General features: G+C 48.9%; 1 protein-coding gene across 1 annotated transcript in view; it reads right to left on the reverse strand.

Moving 5' to 3' along the window:
* The window catches only part of LOC144717534 (zinc finger protein GLI4-like), a 76,419-nt gene that overhangs the window by 39,289 nt on the left and 14,532 nt on the right, over positions 1-22,598 (reverse strand). The window contains exons 2-3 of the mRNA XM_078592933.1: positions 21,146-21,294; positions 4,686-5,012 (exon numbers count right to left, since the gene is read on the reverse strand). Coding sequence (XP_078449059.1) covers positions 4,686-5,012; positions 21,146-21,281 — 463 coding nt within the window. The 5' untranslated portion in view covers positions 21,282-21,294. The remainder of the gene's footprint in view (positions 1-4,685; positions 5,013-21,145; positions 21,295-22,598) is intronic.

Here is a 22,598-nt window from a genome sequence, read left to right on the forward strand (position 1 = left end):
GCAGCGCCCCCAAAAGGGGACGGGGGTTGGTGCCTGCCAAGGAGATGGCACAACAAGTATGACTCTGATCTTGTGCGTGCGGAGGTTGTGTGCACTCCTCACGCTCGTTACATATCCTTTGGCCTGTCCAGTTTCCTCTCACATGGACAAAAACACACACACACACAGGATACAAGGGCATTGGCTCAACCACGTGACAAGCTGGACCTGGCTTGCCAGGTAATATTTTCAATAAAAGAAAGCTTTAAAATAAAATTAAAGCAAGTGACTGCTCCATGCGTATTCTTAGTTTTTTTCGGTAAAGTCACGTAGGTAAAAAATAAAAATTCAAATTAATAAAAGTAAAATAAAAATTAAATAAAAATCACGACGTTTCGGAGGCAACACAAGCTTCCATGCGTGTATGTAGAATGTGCGGAGTGGTCGCATAGAACCTGCGCTCCATCCTTATTGTTCCCACCTGCGAAAACTCCTGAGTCGGCAGTTTCTTTTCAGCTGCTTACTGGGTGTGAGGGGTCTGCGCCTGTGAGTGTCTCACAAAGGGCTTCGTCACACGGATTTGATTGTGTACATTGCGCTGTCCAGCCACATCGTTCTGGCTTCGTATTAATCACCTACCAACCTGCACGTAATCACCAACTCACGCCGATTTATGTTTGAGTATAAAGTCACGCATGCCAGGAGACGTTGAAACTGATCGTTTGTGGAGATCGAACTTCAGCATCAGCCTGATGTCATCTGTGAAATTGTGGACATCTGTGAAAAAGAGCATTATAGCTCATCGGATTCCTCCAGTATAAATAAATATTTGGATTCTGAACTATCCCCTTGTCAGTGCAGGTCACACTGGAATAGAAGCAATATGTTGTGAGTCTCAATTTGGTTCATTTCAACTTCTGATTAAATAAAGGATACAACATAAACTACATTTTGGTGCCCCCTTCTCAATCGCCATTGACAAAATTGCAATCATGTTACATTCAGATTGCATCATACAGCACTGTTTGCTGACAGCAATGATGTCAAAATAATTTGAGCTAAGTTAATTGTCCTACAAATTCTGCATTAGACCCTTTTGCTACTGCACTAACCAAGGTTCCTTTCTTGGACTCGTATACAAATCAATTCTGCTCACCACTACACGATTCAATCCAGTCCATGTGATGACATTGGATGTTAAACCTGCCTCATAGTCAGTTAGTGCTTTTGTAAACATTTAAATTCAAACAACCGCTGACATTTGCAGCATGGAAAACCGAGAACATTAGATGCGTGTAAAGCAGCTAAACGTATCCTCGCACACTCCCACCCCGACGGTGTCCCGGCCTTACCCCAGCTCACATTGACATAGCGTGGATCTTTCAAATGCACTGCATCTGAAAGATCCACGTCGCCTTTTCGGCCAGAAGACGTCACAGTTTAAAGACAGCGAGAGCCATGGTGAAGCTAGCATGCCGAGACGCAGCAACGGGAGATGTAGCAGGTCACAGGAACACGAGGAAACGCTGGTGCACACACCGGCTGCCCTGACCTCACAGCCCCTTGTTCGCTAAACAAGTGAAAAGCACTCAGTCACTTTCTCCTCTGGTCCGATCAAATGAAACCAAAATATGTTAACAATTTTTGGAATTTCTTTTTTTGGCAAACCGCTATAAAACAAGCGTGTCTGGAGACTGCCCGTCACCTTTATGGGGTGTTTTGTCGTCGACGAGTATAAGCTGTCCCATAAAGTTATTAGCGGACTCTCTCTCTCTCTGTCCACGCTGTAGGACCTGCCCAGACTCCAGCAGCGTCCCACCAGACATCACAACATCACGTCGCGAGCGCCCCGAGGTATCGACCACCATTGACGAGCTGTGGCAGCGTGGACGCTGAACTCTCATGGTCACAGTTAAATCTGGGCCCAAGGAGGCGGCATCAACGAATTGAGCCGAAGGAGCAGTGGTGCTGCTTTAACCACAACTTCCCCGACGCTCCTCCGCTACTTAAACAGACGCAGTCGTTTATGAGAACATTTCTCTATCAATTCTCAATCATTTACAGATTGCAGTAAATCCCCTTTATATGGTTAATGCATTTGGCAGTGCTTTATAGAAATCTATAAAGTTATAAAAAAAAAAATTCTCCCGGATCATAAAAAGGATACATTGCTGATGAGTCAGTGGGAAAAGTGATTTGATTTCGCTGACATTTCCGTTTGAAACACGTAAAGTAACATTTGCTGTAGACGCATCACTTTCGAAGAAGATTGGGGTTATACATCACACGCCCCAATATTAAATCCATCCTTTAAGAAATGCGTCTAAATGCGGGCCACCGCGCACCTGCACCACACAGGTTTAAAGAATGAGAACAACAACAAAAGTGCGACTTACTGGGTCTCGCATGACATGCGGCTTGCGCGCATCAAGCCTCACTCGCTCGCACCAACAGATCCCATCGCGGGTGAAACGGAGGTAAATCCGGCAGCGGGACGGCGCGCTGGTGGCATCCGCGATTCTCCGGGCGATCTGGGAATTCGCGGCGGTGGCACGCGGCGCGGACGGTTGCACCGGCACAGGAGTGCCGGCGTTGCCGTCCGAATAGAGCGCCGCCGCTACTCCGAGCCACACCACCGTGGGGCTTGGGTAGCCCCCGCCCCTGCCCCACATGTTTTCCACTTGGCTGCCGATTGCCTGCCCTTTTTCGACGTGGGTGTTCTCATTTAGGCTTTGCCTCACCCAACCCATCGCATACCCCCCACCCCTGCAGAGAAAAAAAATACCCCAACCCAAAAAACCCCACCACCTCCTCCCCGAGCCTCCGTCCAAACTTCCCCTTAGCCCCTGGCTCCGATCAGCCCAGCAAAGTTTTTCTCCGCGTCCATCCCAGGGTCAGAAGGGAAACTGTTTGTCCCCTTCGTCTAGAAGGCACGGCGGACCCTGTGCCGCCTAGCGCAGCGCCACAAAAGTCCGCACCTCGTCACATCGGCCCCTCTCTGCGACGGTGGCATATGCCACCGTCCACTCTCCTTGCAGACCTCTGTCGTTTAATCCTGCTCGGCGAATACTATTGAGGGCTGGGGGCTTAGAGGTGCTCAGGCTTGATCCCCTTAACTTTTCATATGCATAGCCAACGATTCATTTGCAGTGCTTAAAAACACAGGTTTCTTTTCATGTATTTATTCCTACGTTCTTTGGGACTTAAAATTGAAATAACTAGCTCATTGCTTTTGCCATCAGGAGATGTTTCTAGTTACGTTGACAGCTAGTGATAAGAATCCTTTATGTATGCAGGAAAGCCTCGCTGAGCTTCAAATTATTTTTCCTGGAGTGTCCTGCATTGTGAAATTTAGCCGCATATTTAATGAGTGTTTGTGACATATAGGAAGATATTAAAAGTGCTCTAAATGATAAGAATTGTTCACAAACAATGTATGTTCGTCAAACTTACGTAAGTAGCGAATTCTGCATTGTGATCAGCATAAAGTTTCGGTCATTATATTTGAAAACCGTTTAAGTAAAAGTGAAGAAAACAAGCCTCAACTTGCCAAGTTACACAGAGCGTTCACTGATTTGACAGCGCTATTGCAGTTAAACCAGGTGCTCTTTGTCAGTTCATTGGATCTGACCAAACCTGACATTGAAACCCACCATCAGGGCACTTGCGTGGAGGAATGCACTCCCATACAAAATACGCCCAGTGCTCGGGGGTCAGGGTTCACGACCACATGTGCCGGAGTGACGTCTTTTCAATTACGCGACATTCCTGGAGTGAGGACACAGCTTTCATCACCACAGTGACTTCCTGCGTCGGGCTGCAGGTGAGGAGTTTCCATCGATCATAATGAAGGTGCAAGCGTGGGAGACTCATCACGTGCAGCATGCTCGCTCTCGCGTTCTGCGGTTGCGCGCAACGGCGCAGGTGTGCTCGCAGCGCGACTTGGCCGAAACGTTTATTAGAAACATCGTAGGGCGGTTAAGTGCGAGGGCGTTAAGCCTCACCGCCGCTGACGTGTTCTGCCGAGAAGCAAAGGCATTCACGATCTTCCCTGGACCCAGAATGGAAGGGTCCTCGTATAGCTGCGACATTTGAATGTATTTTTGGAGTCATTATAAAAACAACAAAAATCCGATTTGTTCTTTACAAAGGGTTCCATTTGTACGTATGTATGTTGAACTTCTTTCGCACCATACGTAGCCGACCATTCTAATCGGAGGTGCGGGGGAAGGACAACAAACTAAACATCTGAGAATGTTTGCGTGATCAAAGAAGCCAGAAGTGACTCTGAAAGTACCGTGCATCGAATTCCCGCTGTAGCATCCACACGATAAAACATGAATATATGATATGACGTCACAGCAAAGACAAACTCTGCTGTACAACGGACTCTACGTGCCATTTACATTCACCCCATCTCACCGCCACTGCCTCCGTCCCATTGCTGGGTGCCATCTCTCGGTTTTCACGCCCCGTGCCCCGCTCTCGGCCTGCGCGAGCCTCCACATCACAAAGCGGGCGATTGTCTCCTGCTCGAGTTCTCGCGCGCGCGGTCAAACGAAGGCTCGCTAAACAATAACAAACAGAGCGTGACCCCACCGAGTCCCCCTGACCACCTCCCCAACCCCGCCCCCAACTGCGGCTGGACTGGCGTGGCGCGGGTGTGCCTCGCCCCAAATCTCCAGGTACCGGCGCCAGCCACTCACCGTACGGCGAGTCGATGCAGCCGTTCCTCGGATCCAGCGGGTATCCAGGCGGGCGGAACCCGCCGAGGGATGCCCCCGGGCAGTGCAGGGTGTGGCAAGATGCAGAAGCCTTCTTGGCGGCAGCGGTGGACGAGGTGGACGAAGACGAGGCGGAGGATGATGGCACGGGCCCCTCCTCGGTGGTGGATGTGCTGGGCTCCTCGGGGATTTGACTCAGGGCTGGCTTGCTGATGCTGCCGCCGCCACCGCCAGCTGTGCCGGCAGTGCTCAGGAGGTGCAGCGCGTCGCGGCGCTCTCGTACGTAGCCGGCTCCAGGGCTCTCTTCCTCTGCAAGGAAACACGGAGAAGCACAGTCCTGACTCGAGGTGTCTTCAATTAGCCTAAAATATTCAACGTTTAGAACAAAGATGGTTTCTTTGTCTCTTATTTGTGATTCTAACATCAGGATTTCCTCAAATTTTTCTTTTGCTTTCTTTGTACGTTTGTGAAATCATAGCAGAATGTTAGGGTACACACTGGGACAGGACAAATGCAGGCAGCCTTGCCCGGGCACAGTCCTCTATTTGGTACCTGTGCCGAGTTGCGTAAAGAAAGTCCACTCCTCTAACCGACAGACACTCTGTAGGAGATGTCAAGGTGACAAGGAAGATGAGCAGACTCACTCGGCGGGTTGCCAGGTGAGAGAGGACGTTTATGGCCCCCATCATAGCATTTATTTAACAGTTAAAATATGCTCCGTGTCAATCTGATGGCTCTGCAATTTTGCGCTGCTGGCAATTGCTTTATTCGTAGGTAAACGGCCAAGCCGACTCGGTGATTCAACCGTTGTCACTCAACACAATTCGTCACAGAAAGCACTCATTGCGGGCCATCAAACTCCAAGCCTGCTCTCAATAAACACCTGTACCTACGCTGCCGAAGCTGGCATGACCAACACTGCCGACGCATCCTTGCAAAGCCAGGGCTAGCCTCCGTGCCGCTCTTGATTATTGCTCGCGCACGTTATACTGTAAATGTACGACAGACGGGACGAGCCGTTCGGTGGGAAGCAAGACGGTCTTTATCTGCTGCTTTGTGACGAGCGAGTCGGGTCCAAACGCTGAACTCGCGCGCGCTTGTGAATGCTGCGTCTCTGCGATGAATGGGCCGAAGCCAATCAACATGCCTGTGGCTTCAGGCCCCCAAGCCCCATTCAGGCCTTTCAGGCCAGCATAGCTAGCCGCCCTAACGAGTGCTTTTGTTGAAAGCAGCATGTGTCAAACCGGATGCCCTCAATTTGACGACATTCTTAATTGCGGAATATCCCTCAGCAGTTTCACTTTGAAGATGCTCGCACATCAATGTTCATCGATGCAACGATGGATCGAGACATTTTAAAACGCGGGGTGAGGGGGGGGGTGCAGGAAGCGGAGTGGGAGCGGTGTGACGACAACGTGGTTGTAAAATTGGAACAAACGCGAAAGGAGAGACTGAGAAATGAAAGGCCCCAGAACTCCACACTGGCGTCATTAATTCAATTTCAAAGCACAGTCGTCGACAGCATGAGAAGTCCAGTTAAAACGGATTGCGAAGGCTGGTATGCTTAACCCCTACATTCCATAGTGCAAGATCCAGGCAACTGATAAAATGGCATGTATTTATTTATTAATACCCCCCCCCCCCCAATAAAGAAAAACAGAGCGCTCTGTACAGCAGAACCCCCCACTTGATCCGCAAGCAATTTTCTATGGCCCACTCTCCGAGGCCCCCTGCAGGTGCCAGCTGACGAACCCATCCCCCCTCCTCCAACACCGCCCACGCCTCCCGCCTGTCTCTTGGTGTTCCTGCTGCTGCTGCTCAAAGCAGCCACGCAGCAAACCCCATCCCGGGCCTCAGCAGAGCAACGATGATGGACCAGCGCTCCCACGGGGCACAGTCCCCACACACGGTGAGACGGGGACAGACTTGCCACGTGGCCACACGTGTGTCGTCTCCTCGCACGTGCGTTAGGGGTTCAAAAAAACGGCCGTGGAGGCGACAGCGAGCTCTCCACAAGAGGATGTTTGACAGTGATTTGGCATTTTACAAGGACGCAGCATCTGTATTTGGTCAGCGTTACTCCAATTCACGGGAAATAAATCCACTCGTAGCCGGAGACTTGCAAATAACTTCAAGTGAGAAGAAATCGGGCACACTCACCAAACCAACGTTTCTGCACAACGTCACGTGCATCGTAGCAAGCGTGTGCGTGAAGGCAGTGAAAATAGATGGAACTTTGCGACAATAGGCGCAAATGCGTTTGAATGTTAACCTCCGTTGTGGTGTTTGGCTCAAACTTGTGACAGCGCATGCTCAGAAACACTGTCCGTGGCAGCGTGACTGATCAGACCCCCACAGAGACCTGCTCTACCCTCCCAAAGTGCCTTTCAGCTGAACAATTCCCACATTTCCAAACGGAGTCCCCCCCCACCTCTCCCCTTGCCCAGGCCCCGATTAGCATTCCTCGCCATTGTCGCAGTCCTGATCCCTCCTTCTGCAGACCCGCACTCTTTATTGGGGCAGAGAGGTCGGGTGGCTAATCATTAAAACAACCCCGCTCCTTCGTGGGCTGCTTTAGATTCATTCCTCGGTCCCACAGAAACACGGGAGTGTGAGAGGGGGCGAGTGCGAGAGGGGGGTTAGAGCGAGAGGGGAGCGCCTCGATGAGAAGGGGGGGGATAGAGCAGCCGGCTCGGAAGGATGGTCTATTATCCCCGTTTACGTGGGACAAATCACTTTACAAACACCGCGCGGGAGAGGGTCAATAAGCGAACTCAATGGGCAAGGCAAACTTTACAAGAGGCGCGCAAACTCTCGCGTTCGCACCGGACACACACCGCCGTGCGTGTCGGTTCGGTTTTTTTGTTGGCGAAAAAGTGCCACCAAACGAGAGATCTTGCCGAAGCTGTGGCAGAGAGCTCAGATTTACGCTTGAGCTGCTTGAACCGCAGAGCTCCATGCACTCTCCGCCGTTACTGGGGATTCCCCCCCCCCTCCTCCTCTTCTCCCTTTGGTCCCTCCGTTGCTGCCTACTTTATTGTTGCCTCGACCTTTATTCTGAGCTCCCTCCCATTCCTTCGCCCCGCGCCTCCACGCCGAGGTTCCCTGGCTCCACGCGGCGCTGTCACAATAGCCCTGGGCTGTGCCCTGAATAGAGCGGCTCATGCATGAGGAAACCTCTTTCTGGGCCGAGCGCGATAGGATTCCGGCAAAATGTCTTTTCAGCACTTGTAGAATGCTTTTATAGATGCCACCAAAATGAATTGCCACACCCCCCCCCCCATTCTTTCCCTATTCCCAATCCTTCAGCCCACAAGCTCCAACCTCAAAGTCCAAGAGAGATCATCAGCAAACGAACACCAAGCAAACGCTTACAAATGGCACCTTGATTGCAAACGCTGGACTCCTTGTACGACACCAATGTTGATTTGTTCTACACTTGCTGATGCTTCCTCTAAATTTGGAAACTCGGATTTTTTGTTAAAGACCAAAATAATATAATGCATAAGACAAATAATGCAACAACTATCACAAAAGTTGCTGATTCCGCTCAGTAAAAGGTAACATCTGAACCGACTGTGTTTCACGAACTGCCCGAGGAGTACCCGGGAAATCCATACAAATTGTGTAACATTTCTAATTAAGTAATCTATTGATTTGCAAACCAAAAAAAATCTCAACCTAACAATTTTGAAAAAACCCATCTACAACTGTATCGTAGCCAACCGTGCTAATCGGAGGTACACATGCTATTTGCATGTTTATGATAATGCTGACAATCACAATAGCTAATGCTTTATTTACATTCAACTGAAGCTATACCCGAGCTCTCTCTTGTACGCCCTCCAAATAGCCCACAGTGCAAGCCATACCCCCTATATTGATTAACGAGACAATATAACCCTGATACTTACCTGCCTATCTCGGCTCCTTATTCAATCCTAGATCGATCACAAGTTCAGCTTCACCTTTTCCAAGATCCTATGAGAACTCACCACTGCCTGCCTCTGCTATCCCATTTCAGTATCTGTCCTTTCATATGCCCCGTGTAGCTCCATCAACCAAGGCCTCTCGTAAAAACCCTGGGTCATCTTCTGTTTAATGGGACGTTGCTGCTTCTCTATAGTGACCGTTATCTCAAACTCCCCTCCTCTGATAATCTATACAGCTGAGACCATTCCCAACAACTTCCTTATCCCCTCTGCCTATGGCTGCCCGTGTTTCTCTGTGCAGCGTCTTATTTCCCTCTTCGCCTTATAACCCTCGACTCCTTTCTGAAAATAACCGAAAATGAGGTGCTTCTCTTCTTCCCTTTGTTCCCTAGACACACACGCCACCCCCCCCCCCCCCCCCTATTAGTACAGCGTCTGGAGATGCAGTGGCATTTATGCACGACATAAATCTAAACTGGAGTGTATAATCAGTGTAAAAATCTGAAACGACCACGGCTTTTTGTAAAATTTGACCTACAATATGAACTTTTCTCCACAGCCAAAAACAACTGTACAACAACATTTACTCACAACAAGCACGAGGTAATGGCTCGTCGAGCTTATATTTCATGCGGAATACCTCGAGAGGCATCCACACCACACACACACGAGGCGGACAAGCGGGCTAAGTGTGTATGAGCGAGCGAGTGCGTGTTTGCGAGTAAGTGTCGCGCGTGAGTAAGTGAGTGTGAAGTGGTTGCTCCAAGCATTTGCCCCGGAAACCAGCGCTTCTCGACGCATGGCCCTGTTTGATCAAGCGTCGCACGCAAAGGCTTCAGACGTCTCCACAAAGCTGCAACGAGCCACTCGGGCACCCTCCAACGCAGCAGCGGCAGCAGCGGCCGCCTGCGTGAGAGCGGTGCCTGGTTACAGATGCCGCCGAGTGCAGGCGGTGCCAGCAGTGGTGGCAGCGATTACGAGGCTATGCGAACTGCTGATGAGCGTGGAGGGATGCGATTCCGAGGACGCTATAAGTGGCAGATCAGCGCGCGCGCGCACGCGCAAAGACAAAGATCCCCTGTTTAGCCTCGGCAGTCTGTTGGGGCAAGTGCTGTTAGCGAGCACCTTTGAAGACCGACACGGCACACGAGGGAGGTGGGTGGGCAACACCACGCCCGGCCGCCTTTGTCTCCCCAGTGGTGATGTTTACACATCCGCAACAGGTAATCATTTGAGGCTGAGTCGACCTAAGGGAGGCCCATGACCGGTTCAGATAATCGTCAGTGGTCCTGGTCGTGAGCGAGAATCAAACTCGTGTCGCCGCGTTCGTGGCGCAGTGCACGGATACTCGCGAGGACACGGTGGAATAAATGCGCAGCAACGTACAACTGACAAGACGGCATACAAGTACGGGTAGGCAAGGGAAATAGTGGTTCATTGTCATGCATATGTACAGACAAAGACACAAAGAACACTTTCCTAAATTTATGCGATGCATCCACATTCGCACGTAGAAATACACAAGCACAAAAACGCGTGCGCACGCACAAATCAACGCGCACGCATTAGTTTGCGAGTGTATTATTTGTGATGTGTAACTGCCAAAGTATCAATTGTCTCGTGCACGCCCAAACACAAATGCGCACCTGCAAAAAAAAAGGGAACAAGCCCGCCTGACATCCGACGGTCTGCAACTCGGTAAGTTTTACAATCCACCGACATAAGCACACCGAATACTCGAATTTAGATTTAACGAGCAATTTAATCCGCGGCCCATTTGGAGGCGACTCGAAAGGCGGTTGGGGGCTGCGTTTGTTTTGCTGTCAGCGCCAGAGGAGTGCTGACCTCACCCCGCGCACACAGCGTGTGCTTGTGTCGTGCGCCCATTCGACCCCTCACAATGGAATACATTTGCAAGCACTGGAAACTGTGAACTCAAGTGCCGAGTTGTGTTTTAGCAATGAGCGAACCCCACTGGGAAACTGTGGTTTATAAACTTCTTCAAGGCAACATCGGCCCCCACGGTTGCAACTTTTGTTCAAGACCGTTTGCAAAATAGAGCAGGCTCACTTTGATTTTAATCACGTTTTTTTTATTTTAACCACCTCGTTTTAAGCGAATTAAATCAAGTGTGCGATTCGGAGCACTGAATGAGTAAAGACGCGGCTCTTGCGACTAATAAAAAATAAAACAGTAAAACAAAAATTGCTGTGGTTGTCCCACCTGATGACAGAAGCTTGTGTTGCCTCCGAAACGTCGTGATTTAGTATTTTTTTTATTTTTATTTTCACCTACGTGACTCTACCGAAAGAACCAAAGAGTATGAAACAAAAGAGACCATACGTTTTTGGCAAATGCGCCGCCAAGAGCAGCTTCGGCAATATTCAATCGTGCTTTTAACTTGTCAACGAAAAGCGATGCGTCCCAACGGGCGTCAAGAGGCGCGAACAGCCGACGCGAAGAACATCGCTCCCTGGGCAGAAGAAGCCCCCCTTTCGCTCTGCTGTGCCGATAATGGAACTGCCTCGCTTGATTCAAGCACGTCGGCGAAATCACCAATTCTGGTCTTCAGGCCTTCAGATGCCGAGCGCACGTGGGCATCTTAGAACTTCATCACACGCCTTGTAGGCACGAGTCTTCGAGCCGCACTCAACCAATGGGCATGCCGACTCGATGTACTCGTGTCCGATATGGCTCTTGTTCGCAATTGCACCCAATAACAAACACAAAAGTGAGGGGACGCGGTGGGCCGCCGTGAAGGGTGCCCGTCCCTTACTTGCACGCGCCGTGCGGCCCTGGCAGTGAAGGCGTTGTGGTGTCGGGGAAGGGTAAAAACGAAACTAACCCCCCCCCTTCCCCAACGCATTTTACACTCGCTTGGTTAAAGTCCGATGCGCAAGCCGCCTTTGCCCATTTCAAACCGTGCGCTCTAATCCTGGCTGCAGGGCCGGCTCTGCGAGGATGCTGCTCGCGAGCACACGGGGATTTCACGGCGCGGGTTGAGATACCGAGGGGGTGGTTGACCACAGATATAATCCCCTCCCCTCTCTCTTACCCTCTCCTCAAATTCTCTCTCGCTCGTTCTCTCCTTCTCTCGTTCGCCATCCCTCTCAATTAATCTCGCAGGGGGTGGGGGGTGACGTAATGATGAGTGATTACGTTTATGAATAATCGTACCTAATTTGGTCCAGAAGTTGGATGTGGGTACCAAACATTGCCAACTTGCGCATGGATGTTCAAGTCGTTCTGTGAATGTTCAACTCTGGGGTAAACTTTACACTTATCGATGTCATCACACACGATACGTATTTGCTGGGAACATCCCTCCGGTGTTTTGTTCAATGAACATCAAATACGTTCTTATTCCAATCCAGTAATTCTTCATTTTAAGTAACTTGATGTGACATCATCACCAGAATCGTCCTGAATAAGAGTATTGATGACTCGGAGAGGATTTTGCGTATCAACGTTATAATGTTGGCATAAACTACTTTTGTTAAGTACCGTCGCTCCAATCGAATGCTGCGTCTCTTTCTGATTGTTGTGAAGAAAGTTGAGCATGTATATAAATGACCGGGATTTGATTCCGTGAGAGCAAACGCTCGTGCCAAGATTGCGCCGATCACTGGCGGAGTGGGAGGGGCCGTGCCTCCCCAATGATCCGATCAAAATCCCTAATTTCGATCGGATCATTGGGGTTTATTAATAATACATCGGCATTTTGCGACCCCCACTGCCACTGTGTAGCATATTATTATGTGTCAGGGACTCTATGAGATGATAGGACAATAGTCTGAGTCCATAATTGGCAATAAGTAACGGAAAAGCAGTTATAAGTGACTCACAGAATTGTGCACAGTTGCGTATACAGGACACGACTTCCCTGAAGGCATTCACCTTCAGCGAGCGCGATGCCGATCACACAACGCGGTTCGAATTCGACCCTCGATCGATGGCTGCGCGATCGCCGCACACGCGTCGAATAAAAAGAAAGGGACATGTCCTTACTTACTAATAACTCCTCTATAATGTTTCATTGCTGGAGGGGTTGCCCCCCCTACCTGAAAATCCTGGCTCCGCCATTGGCACCGATAGCCGCAGTCCCAGGGAGCGAGCACCACTCAGCCACTCCTCGTTCTCACACTCGAATCTGATCTACGGGCCGGCGGGCGTGCACGGGGAGGGTCAGCTCGGCCCTATTTGTTTTGGGCTTAGCTCTGCAATGGCCAGTTCCTTAAAATCACCCATCCGCAGCAGCATGTGTATCGAGTCCAACTTGTTTATTTATGCTTTTCAAGGGTAAATAACAAAAAATAACTTTGGATCGTTAGGCAATTTGCCTACTTTTAATGCCACTCAGCAGGGCACCCACATGTGAAACCCGGAGGAGTAATGAGAACCAAATAATCAAATGAATTAACACAAACGTTTGGGTTTTAGTTGAAACACATGCTCAAGCTTTTCGCGCGCTCGCTCCATGAAAGTGGAATGGTAACGCGCGCGAGGCATCGAAGTGATTGCTGACCCCCGTGGCCTCTCCTTTCCTCCCCCCTCTGCCCTCCCACTGCCCTTCACTGCCTTCAGACCTGACACAGCCCCACACCATCACACAGCAGCAGCGGCAGCAGCAGCAGCATCCGGGTAGGATTTTACTCGGCTCCTTCGTGCCGGTGTCTCAGGTGACACCCTCGAGTAAAGAATGCTAACAACAGCTGCCTCAAATCCACGGCGGCGGCGGGGAGATAACGGCGATTTGGGCATGCACAAGAGGAGTTGTGTTACTGCTGCCTTGCACGCAGGCACCCACCACCCCCTACGCTTCGCATGTTTGCTGTGCGCAGAAGAAAAAAAAAGCAGGGTTTTTTTCCATCCGAGCGTATTCTCTAAGAGACATGCGAAAGTAATTACAGGCACATTAACTGTGTGTTTTAACCCCCATCCTCACAGGTCTCTCTTACGAAAGAGGCTTCATTATCAATGCACTCTCAACTGGATTTTTGTTGACGACCTACCACATACTTGCCTCGTACCTACATACAGTAGCACCTACCTATCTCGTGCCTACCTACATCACTTAAAAACGAGGTGGTCCTCGCTGGATACTGATGTGATTTGATAAATATGTTGAGGCTCGAGGAGACTTCTAAACGTTTGTTACATTAACAGTTACATGCTGAGCGTTACTTTAAATCAGTTACCACCGCTTGCAGGAAACAGAGCTTTATCACAGTTGAACAGAGTAGGAAACAATTCAAAGGCCACGTTCATTTGCGAATCACGGTCCCCGGGTAAACAGACCCGTGCCTCATACAAAGGTGTTGCAATTTTGGCTTCATCACCGATCCAACGTGGGCCTGGCCGATGTTTGTTAACCACAGCATCTGCTGACAATCGCACGTGCAGGGGTGACGACCTTCAGACCCGGTGCCGTTGCGAGCGCAGTGGCGGGTGAAAGTTGCCGGCAGACGGCGTGGAGAGGCAGGTGAGTGCACAGACTCCACTGTTACAAGCGCGACGACGGACAACAACTGTAGTTTCTCTCTGCGCCCGGCTAACGGCACAAAAGAACATGACACCAGAATGTTTGACGGCACGTCTGGGACGGCTCTTTGGTATGCGGCGGTCGCCACTCACGAGCCGCTGGGAGGACAGATGCTGCCCACCTTCTGCTTATGGTAAACAGCTTCCTCCACTCACGGCGTGGTCTCAGGCTCGCACGACGGTGATTCTTCTTATTCAACTCGATTTGGTGGAAACACCCTGCGCCCCCAAAAAATGTGGGCTCAGTAGCTGAAATCTGCCTTTCCATATCACAAACACGTATTCAGAAAGAATGTACCTGCAGTGCGACGTATTCTCAAAAAATAAACACCAAGGAAGGGTTTCAAAACATTCCATTGCACTCTTTTGCTGCAGAATCCAGACATTGCGCTAAATCACAACGTGGGGTAAAATCCGCCAGTGGAAGCCATGAAACCGTTTGCACCGTGCACAACAAATGTTGATGCACTTGCTAATTACCCGTGTGGGTGCTCTGTCTTCATTTACTTTACGTGACCGTAAAACCAAAACTGTCATAGGGTGGCACTCGATCTTGGCATCATCACATGCAGCAGCAAGTGGAGCTCGGTCGGTTGGCGAGCCGAGACATTCCTCAGCCGAGCGAAGGGCCGCGGGGGTGGAAGGCGGTGGCCTGCTGGGCGTCAAGGCTACTTCTGCCGAGCCCTCCGGCATCAGAGACTCCACGCTGCGCCCTGTCGTCAGCTGCTGCTGCTGATCACATTATCTCTCACCCACCTGAAACCACAACCCCCCGCTTTCTGGAATACGCTCGCTAGCCTCCTTTCAACTCCTTTAGCTGCGGCACTATGATTGTTGGATTAACGTCAACACCGCCAATCAAATTTGTTTTTTTTTTCAAATTTAATAAAGATGGTTCTTAATGTGTAGTTTCATTTTCATTAAATAGACATACAGAAGTACATTTCCATATGTCCATGAGTATTTTAATCAGTGATTTTACAATAACTATTATTTTTGCCCATTCATAGTCAATGTGTTTAATCCGAAGGCTCTTAATGTCATCAACTCCACAGAGCTGTGATTATAATTATTAGTAGGGGGGTCTGCGATACGCAGAACGTCTACAATAGTGAAATGTAAACTATAAACTAAACTATTTTTATTTTACCAGGTAAGGCCCGCTGAGCTATATAGCTCTATTGCAGAAGCAATCTGGCCACAAATGATAGCTCAACGAAGTGAATTATCACGTGGAAATGTACAGCAGCCAAATAATATAAACGCACATTGGTTCTAAATGGAGGGAAAAAACAGTACCTAGATAAACATCCATGCGACCATGGGGAAAGAGACACACAAACTCCAAATATACAACAGGCGTCATGGTCGGTGTGGAACCCATGGCCTCCTTGCATACCAGGTGAGGTAGTTAACATCTTCTAGCCACCGTGGAGGGTGAACATGGGTGGGCCAAAGGGACGTTTGGTGGTGCAAGGGCCATCCCAGCACCGCCTTAGCTCTCGCCCCGCTGGTGCTGACAATATATTAAGGGGTTCCTATAAACTGAGTGCATGTGGCATTGAACAAGCGGTGTCCATATGAGTTGTTTTATTGAAAAGACATTCTAATTTCAAAATAACCCATGAGCGAATACGTAGACGAGAAAAAATAAAATATGATGCACACATTCACCTGCCGTGGGGCCGTGTTATGACATCCCTCCCTGTTGGCTGTAAGAGGCAAAGGGCCCTTTAGTGCCGGGGACAATGAAAGCTCACCTATGTCCTCAGCTTAGTGGCCCACTGTCATCGGCTCCCATGTAATCACCACATGCCAAATTCCTTTTAAGAGGGAACCGGTCTGGTCGGTGGAATGATGTGGGCCACGTCAAGGTCTGTCTGCTTTTTCCCTTGTCCATCTCCACCCAATCTGCACCGTAAACTCGCTCCACAGGCCTCGGTGCCACCGATGCGGTTGGGACGGGAAGAAAATTGAGATGTACATCGCTCGACCGTACCCACTTAATAAATAATTGGAAAGAGGTTAATGAAAAATGTGTAGATGAATATGGCCGCAGGTTTGCAAGACGTTAAACAAACCCATTAGATGAGAGCTCAGATAAGCGGCCTGAAGCCAACAGCTGAGCCTGAGAGGAATTAAAAAGCCATCAGTGCTAAAACGCAAAAGTCCCGCAGTTTCCCGTGGAGACTTCTCGCTTTGAACGCAGACCTCTGTTGATGTTTCCTTTTCATCTGGCACTGGTGGCTGTGGGACATGGGTTTTTCTGGCCACTGGCTCGCTAGGGGCTGCATCAGTCTTCACTTACGGTGCGTTTGCCATATCACATTACCCCTCGCCGGAACTGTCAACAGCCCCACACGGCACAATCCCAGGACTCGGCTCCGCACTCGATGCTGGCGTGAGGGCTCGCTCTGTTCTCCTGCGCGTTCCCACTGAAGTGTTTTTGGAAGCCTTCCCAGATTGTCAAAGGCAAGATAAAAGCTCCTGCAAGGTTTGTATTGTTGGAATGTGTTGTTGTTGCTGGTGACATTTTCGAATAATGCATAACAAAAATGAAACTCTTATATATATGTTTATATGAATAAAAAAAGGTTGGTAACAAGACTCAAAGTTGAAAAAAATATTCTATCGCATATTCACTGAACTTTGGGTGGATAAATATGCAGGTCTCAGCAGGGTTTAAGAATCACTTTGCCTCTTGCGTGCAGATCACAGCACCTGTTGAAATTCACCAGAGCTGCCCCTTTTTGATCTCCATTATCCATAGCCAAGGCCCTAAGCCAGCGGCTACAGACGATGCTTCTGAAGTTTAGTTCTCGAGACTGGGCCATCATCACGGCGCATCGCGGTGCTGCCAATAACTGGCGAGCCGGCTGGTCAGGACACACTGGACACCGGACACCTGCTGAATGGCTCAGCGGCAAAACAAACAAATAATCACACACCAGCGAGGAGCCAGACCAGGTTCCTACCGGAAGGCACAACACCTTTGAGTGTGTGAGGGTGCAACCGATATTGTTTTTTAACGTTCGAATCAAGTGTTTTCGTTAAAACACTACTTTCATTCATACTCATCTCCCACAACTACCTCCAGAACTTCATGTTCACTTCAGCCACTATCTCCAAGCTGACACAAAGGACTGTACTGTCTCGGTCCCTGAGTGCGGTTGTAATTTTGTTAAATACCTTGAGAGCCCCCGTCTAAATCTAGTGAGGGTTACGCTCGGCTTTGGCACGAGGGCGCAGGATGTTGCCAAGTCTGGGGGGAGGCATTTCCAAGGCCCCTGCAGGCAGATGGAGCCAAGGCTGCGCAGATGGACCCTTGGGGACTCGCAACGCATCTTCAGGACACACAGCTCTCTCCGCCAGGTGCACAAGGCTCTGCGCGGCTCCGCGCGGCTCAACTCACAGGACGGAAGAAGGGGGAGGGGGGGACAGCTACCCTCACTACGTCAGGCGAGAGGGAAGTCATCCCAGCAAGCGCTGGACCAAGCTGCTTCGCCATCATCGCTGTGCCTACACTTCCTTGGGCAGCCCCGGAGCAGGAGCTTTTTGAGAAAATGTGTGGCCAATTCTCGTGACAATAACACACGGTCCTGCCTCTAGCCCGACTGCACAAAGCGTTCCACCGCACACCAATCTTATTGTTTGTGACCAGATGCTTTAAACATGCCTCTAACTTGAACAAACTCAACCCTGTAGCCAAAATAAAATTGATATATATTAAAAATGCCAGATGTGTATAATTATTTTCTATTACTGGAAACATTTGTGTTCCAGAACGTCTACAGTTTATTCTTTATTTTTGCTCCTCTTTTTAAAGCCAAGTTTACAAACCATAAGACTGAATCTCTGGCAAGCGGACTGCAATATCTGTTTGAAGAAAGGAATTCTTCAAGTCAATTTTATATAATCAGCAGAGAGATAATCATATATGGGTCTTTATCCGAGTATGAAGAAACTAAAAAAAATATTATTTCCAACCGACAATGTGTCCCTTCTAGAGAAAAGATCATAAAGCTCCAGAGACACAGTTTCCATAGTACAAACTTCCCGACCGCTTGTATCTCTGCCAAGCCTCTCTTACCCTTAGCACTCAGGAAGCACGGACCATGACAACCACCTTGGCAGACGGACATATCGACAAACAGATGGACGGACACATGGATGGGTTGCTGGGTAGCTGGGTGGATGAGTGGACAAAAAGGCAGACAGACAAGCAGGCCGAGAGTCGTACGGATGGACACGTAGGCAGAAAGGACCCGAGCTAAATGAGCTAAATGTGTGTGCCCATAGGCGTGCGACTGTGGCAGGAGACACTGATCTCCCACCACTCGCGAGGGAAGCTTTTGATTTTGTTTAGAACTCAGGAAACACTCTGCTCTTCCGGTGGGAGAACGAAAAAGGATAGCCAAGTGAGACGTAGAGGGTGCATCCAAGCGAAAAATGGCAGTGTTTTGAAAAAGAAGAGGGCTCGAAAGAGATGCCCGGTGACAGGGCTTGTTAGGCGACAAATAGGCTCTGGCCTCAGTCACGTGGGGTGTGTTTATTTCACCATCTTTTGATTTCAGTTGACATTTTGTTTTCAACTTGGTTTACATTTTATTTTGTACTAATACTGCAAAACCAAAAAATAAGATATACTACGTTTAAAAATAAAATATTCAAATGACGGCATAAGGGGATAAAACATTTTCATACTACAGCAGAAAACTGTAATAGAAACAACTTCTGTGTCAGAATATTTGTCAAATGTATTCTATTTACTCTGTGGTTCTTTTGGTAAAGTCACGTAGAAAGAAAATAAATTAAATAATGGAATACGACGTTTCGATTTCAACACAAGCAATCGTCATCAGGTAGAAAACAAACATAGTGAACTTAGAAATACAATACAATACAACACGGAGAGTCGGCTAACACAACAGTCAGCACCTTACCTGGTTGATTAGGTTCTTCCAAAGATTGCTACATTTGAGAGAGAGACAAAACAATTAGCTAAGTTTGTTTTCTCAAATTGCTTATTTCTCTCTAAAATTTACCAGGCTCTCATAGGTCGCGCTTTCTCTCCCCTGGCCGCTTTGGGGTGGATTTCCACACAGCTCTCTCATTGACATGCTCATTTCTCTGCTCCAGCAGACCCACCTTTCTCTCTGCCCCACCCCCCTGTCTCTCTCTATTTGAGGCGTTGGGTCTCTGTGTGTCTATGTTGTGTGTCTTTATCTGTGCATCTCTGTGTTGTCTCTCTCTGCTTGTGTGTCTGTCTGTGTGTCCCCGTGTCTGTGTTTTGTCTCTCTCTGAAATTTAGCTATCTTTGGAAGAATGTAATCAACTAGGTAAGGTGCTGACTGTTGTATTAGCCAACTCTCTATGTTGGATTGCATTGTATTTTTAAGTTCACTAGGTTTGTTTTATACCTGACGACGATTGCTTGTGTTGCAATCGAAACGTCGTATTCTATTATTTAATTTATTTTCTTTCTACGTGACTTTACCGAAAGAACCAAAGAGTAATTCCTGCAGTCACGAAAGCTTCAAATCAAGTTTGTATTCTATTTAGTTTTACTCATGACACAACAGAGATTAATCCTGAGGTAATACGAACCCCTTCAAATGGAAAACAAATACATTGTAATAACATTTCACAATTATACTCTCGTTAAACCAAAAGCACCACAAATTACGTGAGCAGCATATTAACAGTAACGAAAAACCAACAATAATGGTAATAATTCAGAATTATCATCACTGGCGATATATTCTTACCAATGATGTGCTGGTGAAAACTTATTTTCCATCAATTAGTGGCAAAGAAGCCACTACACCCCCTATATTTAGTGGAAACTACATTTCTGCTCGTAATATCATCCTTATTTTTCGATTTGCCATGATTAGAAGCAATGGATAAACAACGGGATTGATTTGTCTTCGTCATCATTAGCCACCGTATAGCCACTGCTGGATGAAGGCCTCCTCCCCATGCCGTCGCCATTCCTGGGGCCTCAGTGTTGTTGCCAACGTCCATCCCACGGCTTGCACATGGACCCATCTTCTTGCTCCACCTCAGCGTGGGCACGTTCTCTCCTTTGGCTACCACTCCGTCAACAGTCTCGTCGATCGGCTATCCCCCCCCCATCTCGCGATGTGTCCTGCCCAAGCCCATTTTTATTTACTGCCAACATAGCGACTTTCGTTTGCGGTTGTTGCCCGATCCATGCAAGGATTTTTGTTTTGCTATTTTGTCTCATCCGACGTATTGCCTTTTTGAACAGTCTCGAACTTACCGCACCCGAGTGCGAGATGTTGTCGCATGTGAGCAGCAAGCCCTGTCGTGTGCGATGGGGGGGTGGGGTGGTGGTTTGAGGGAGCTGATCCACCCCAGCCCCTAACCCCCTCACCATTTCTTGTTGAAGGCTCAATTCCCCGTCGAATTTCTTAAGAGTCACGTGTCCAATTAAAGGATTGGCAAGTCAGCCTTTTCTAACACAAGGGGCGAGTGCTTGAGCAGCGTGCATGACAGACACGAGCAGATCATCCCGTTTGCCTCATTCAGTTTTGCGTTCAACATTTTGTTCACAGTTCGTTTAACATTGACTGCGTTACATTTTGACTTAAAACTTTCGTGACTGCAGGAATTCATATTCTTTGATTCTTTCGGTAAAGTCACGTAGATAGAAAAAAAAATTAAGACCGCTTGTGTCGCGATCGAAACGTCATGGGTTTTTTTTGCTTTTATATTAAATTTTATTTCATACATTTTTTATTTTTATTTTCTATCTACGTGACTTCACCGAAAGTTGACTGCGTTGTTGCGTTGTGCCCCCCTCCACCCCCCCCCCCCCCCTCTAACCGAGTGCGCACTGCGGTGCCTACCGCTGTTGAGTCGCGCCGCGTGGGCCCCACTCGCCGCCCCCATGGCGGGGTCGTGACCCCGCGACCCGCTGGGGCTCGGCCCGCCGCGCCTCACCTTGCGACGTGGTGGTGCTCGACGCGGCAACTCGCTCGGGGGCCGCGTCCGACGTCGATCTCGCGCGCCCCCCGGGCCCCCCGGAGTTGCCCGCTGGTCGCTCAGCACGCCCGGGTGTCTCCATGGTTACCGGCATCACTCGGGCACCCCTGGGGGGGGGGGGGCAAAGGAAGCCACCTTGTCAGGCATGGAGCTGTCCCGAGACATCATCACCCAGCATGACTTGAAACTTTCGTGACTGCAGGGATTCATATTCTTTGGTTCTTTCGGTAAAGTCACGTAGATAGAAAAATGATAATAAAAAATAAAGTGAAATAAAAACGAACTTAATAACCAGGCTAAAGTCCACATTATCGATTGCCAGTAGACTAACTCCGATTAAGAACCAGGCTACAGTCTACATTAGTGGGGGGTTTTTTCACTTTATTTTTTATTATAATTTTTCTATCTACATGACTTTACCGAAACAACCAAATAAATTCACCCAGCATCTCGCTTACTCGTCCTCCATTACTGATCTTCTCAAAGACTCGCCTCCTCGTCGCCCACCTCCTCCACTATCGACCTCCTCCACCGTCCAACTCATATGGCTCACTTAACCTCCTCCAGAAGTTACTCGCCTCCCCGTGAACTCACCTCCTCTGCTGACAGTCAACTCATAAAGAACTCGCTCACCTCCCCAATAGCTTACTCACCTCCTCCATCATTTATGAGCACTTTTTTTTTACTTTTTCCATGATCTTCAGCGATCACTACCAAATTGTCCAAAAATTTGAACCACCGTTGAAATTTTTTTCTGAATCTAAAACTCATCGTAAAAAAATGACTTCCAGAACAAAAATGACAGAGGGCAAAAATCACACGTATTATGTTACGAACATTATAATCGTTCCTTTTCCATTTATTACACCAAAACACTCCGCACTGTTGATTTTGTTGTCCCGTGAGACAACGACTGGACGGCACTTTCCGCGTCTCTGGTCCACGAGTTGCTTGTGTGAGAGATATTGCGCGTGTGTGTCGTGTAGCGCGCTACGAACCCGGCGACCCGAGTTCAATTCCCACTCATGGCCAACACCAGTGATGATTAATTATCTGAACCGGTCCTGGGCCTCCCTAGGTCGACTCAGCATCAAATGAGTACCTGGTGCGGTGTGTAAACATCGCCACTGGACAGACAAAGGCGGCCAGGCGTGGCCTTCATAGGTGCTCGCTAACAGCACTTGCCCCAACAGCCTGTTAAGGCTACACGTGGGACCTTTGTCTTTGACGTTGGAGCTTATTGCGTGTGTGCGGCAGGAGGCCCGAATTCACTCACAATGCCATCCACGTCCCTGCACCTCCCTCCCTCCTATCCTCCCCCAACCCTTCCCACTATTTGCGCCCAAGTTGGGCCATTATGTCCTGTGCATTGTCCCGCCAGGGTGAGTAAACACGTGCATCGCGCCAGTAA

This window comes from Lampetra planeri, chromosome 1 (assembly GCF_965212315.1).
Source record: "Lampetra planeri chromosome 1, kcLamPlan1.2.h2, whole genome shotgun sequence".
Lineage (NCBI taxonomy): Eukaryota > Metazoa > Chordata > Hyperoartia > Petromyzontiformes > Petromyzontidae > Lampetra > Lampetra planeri.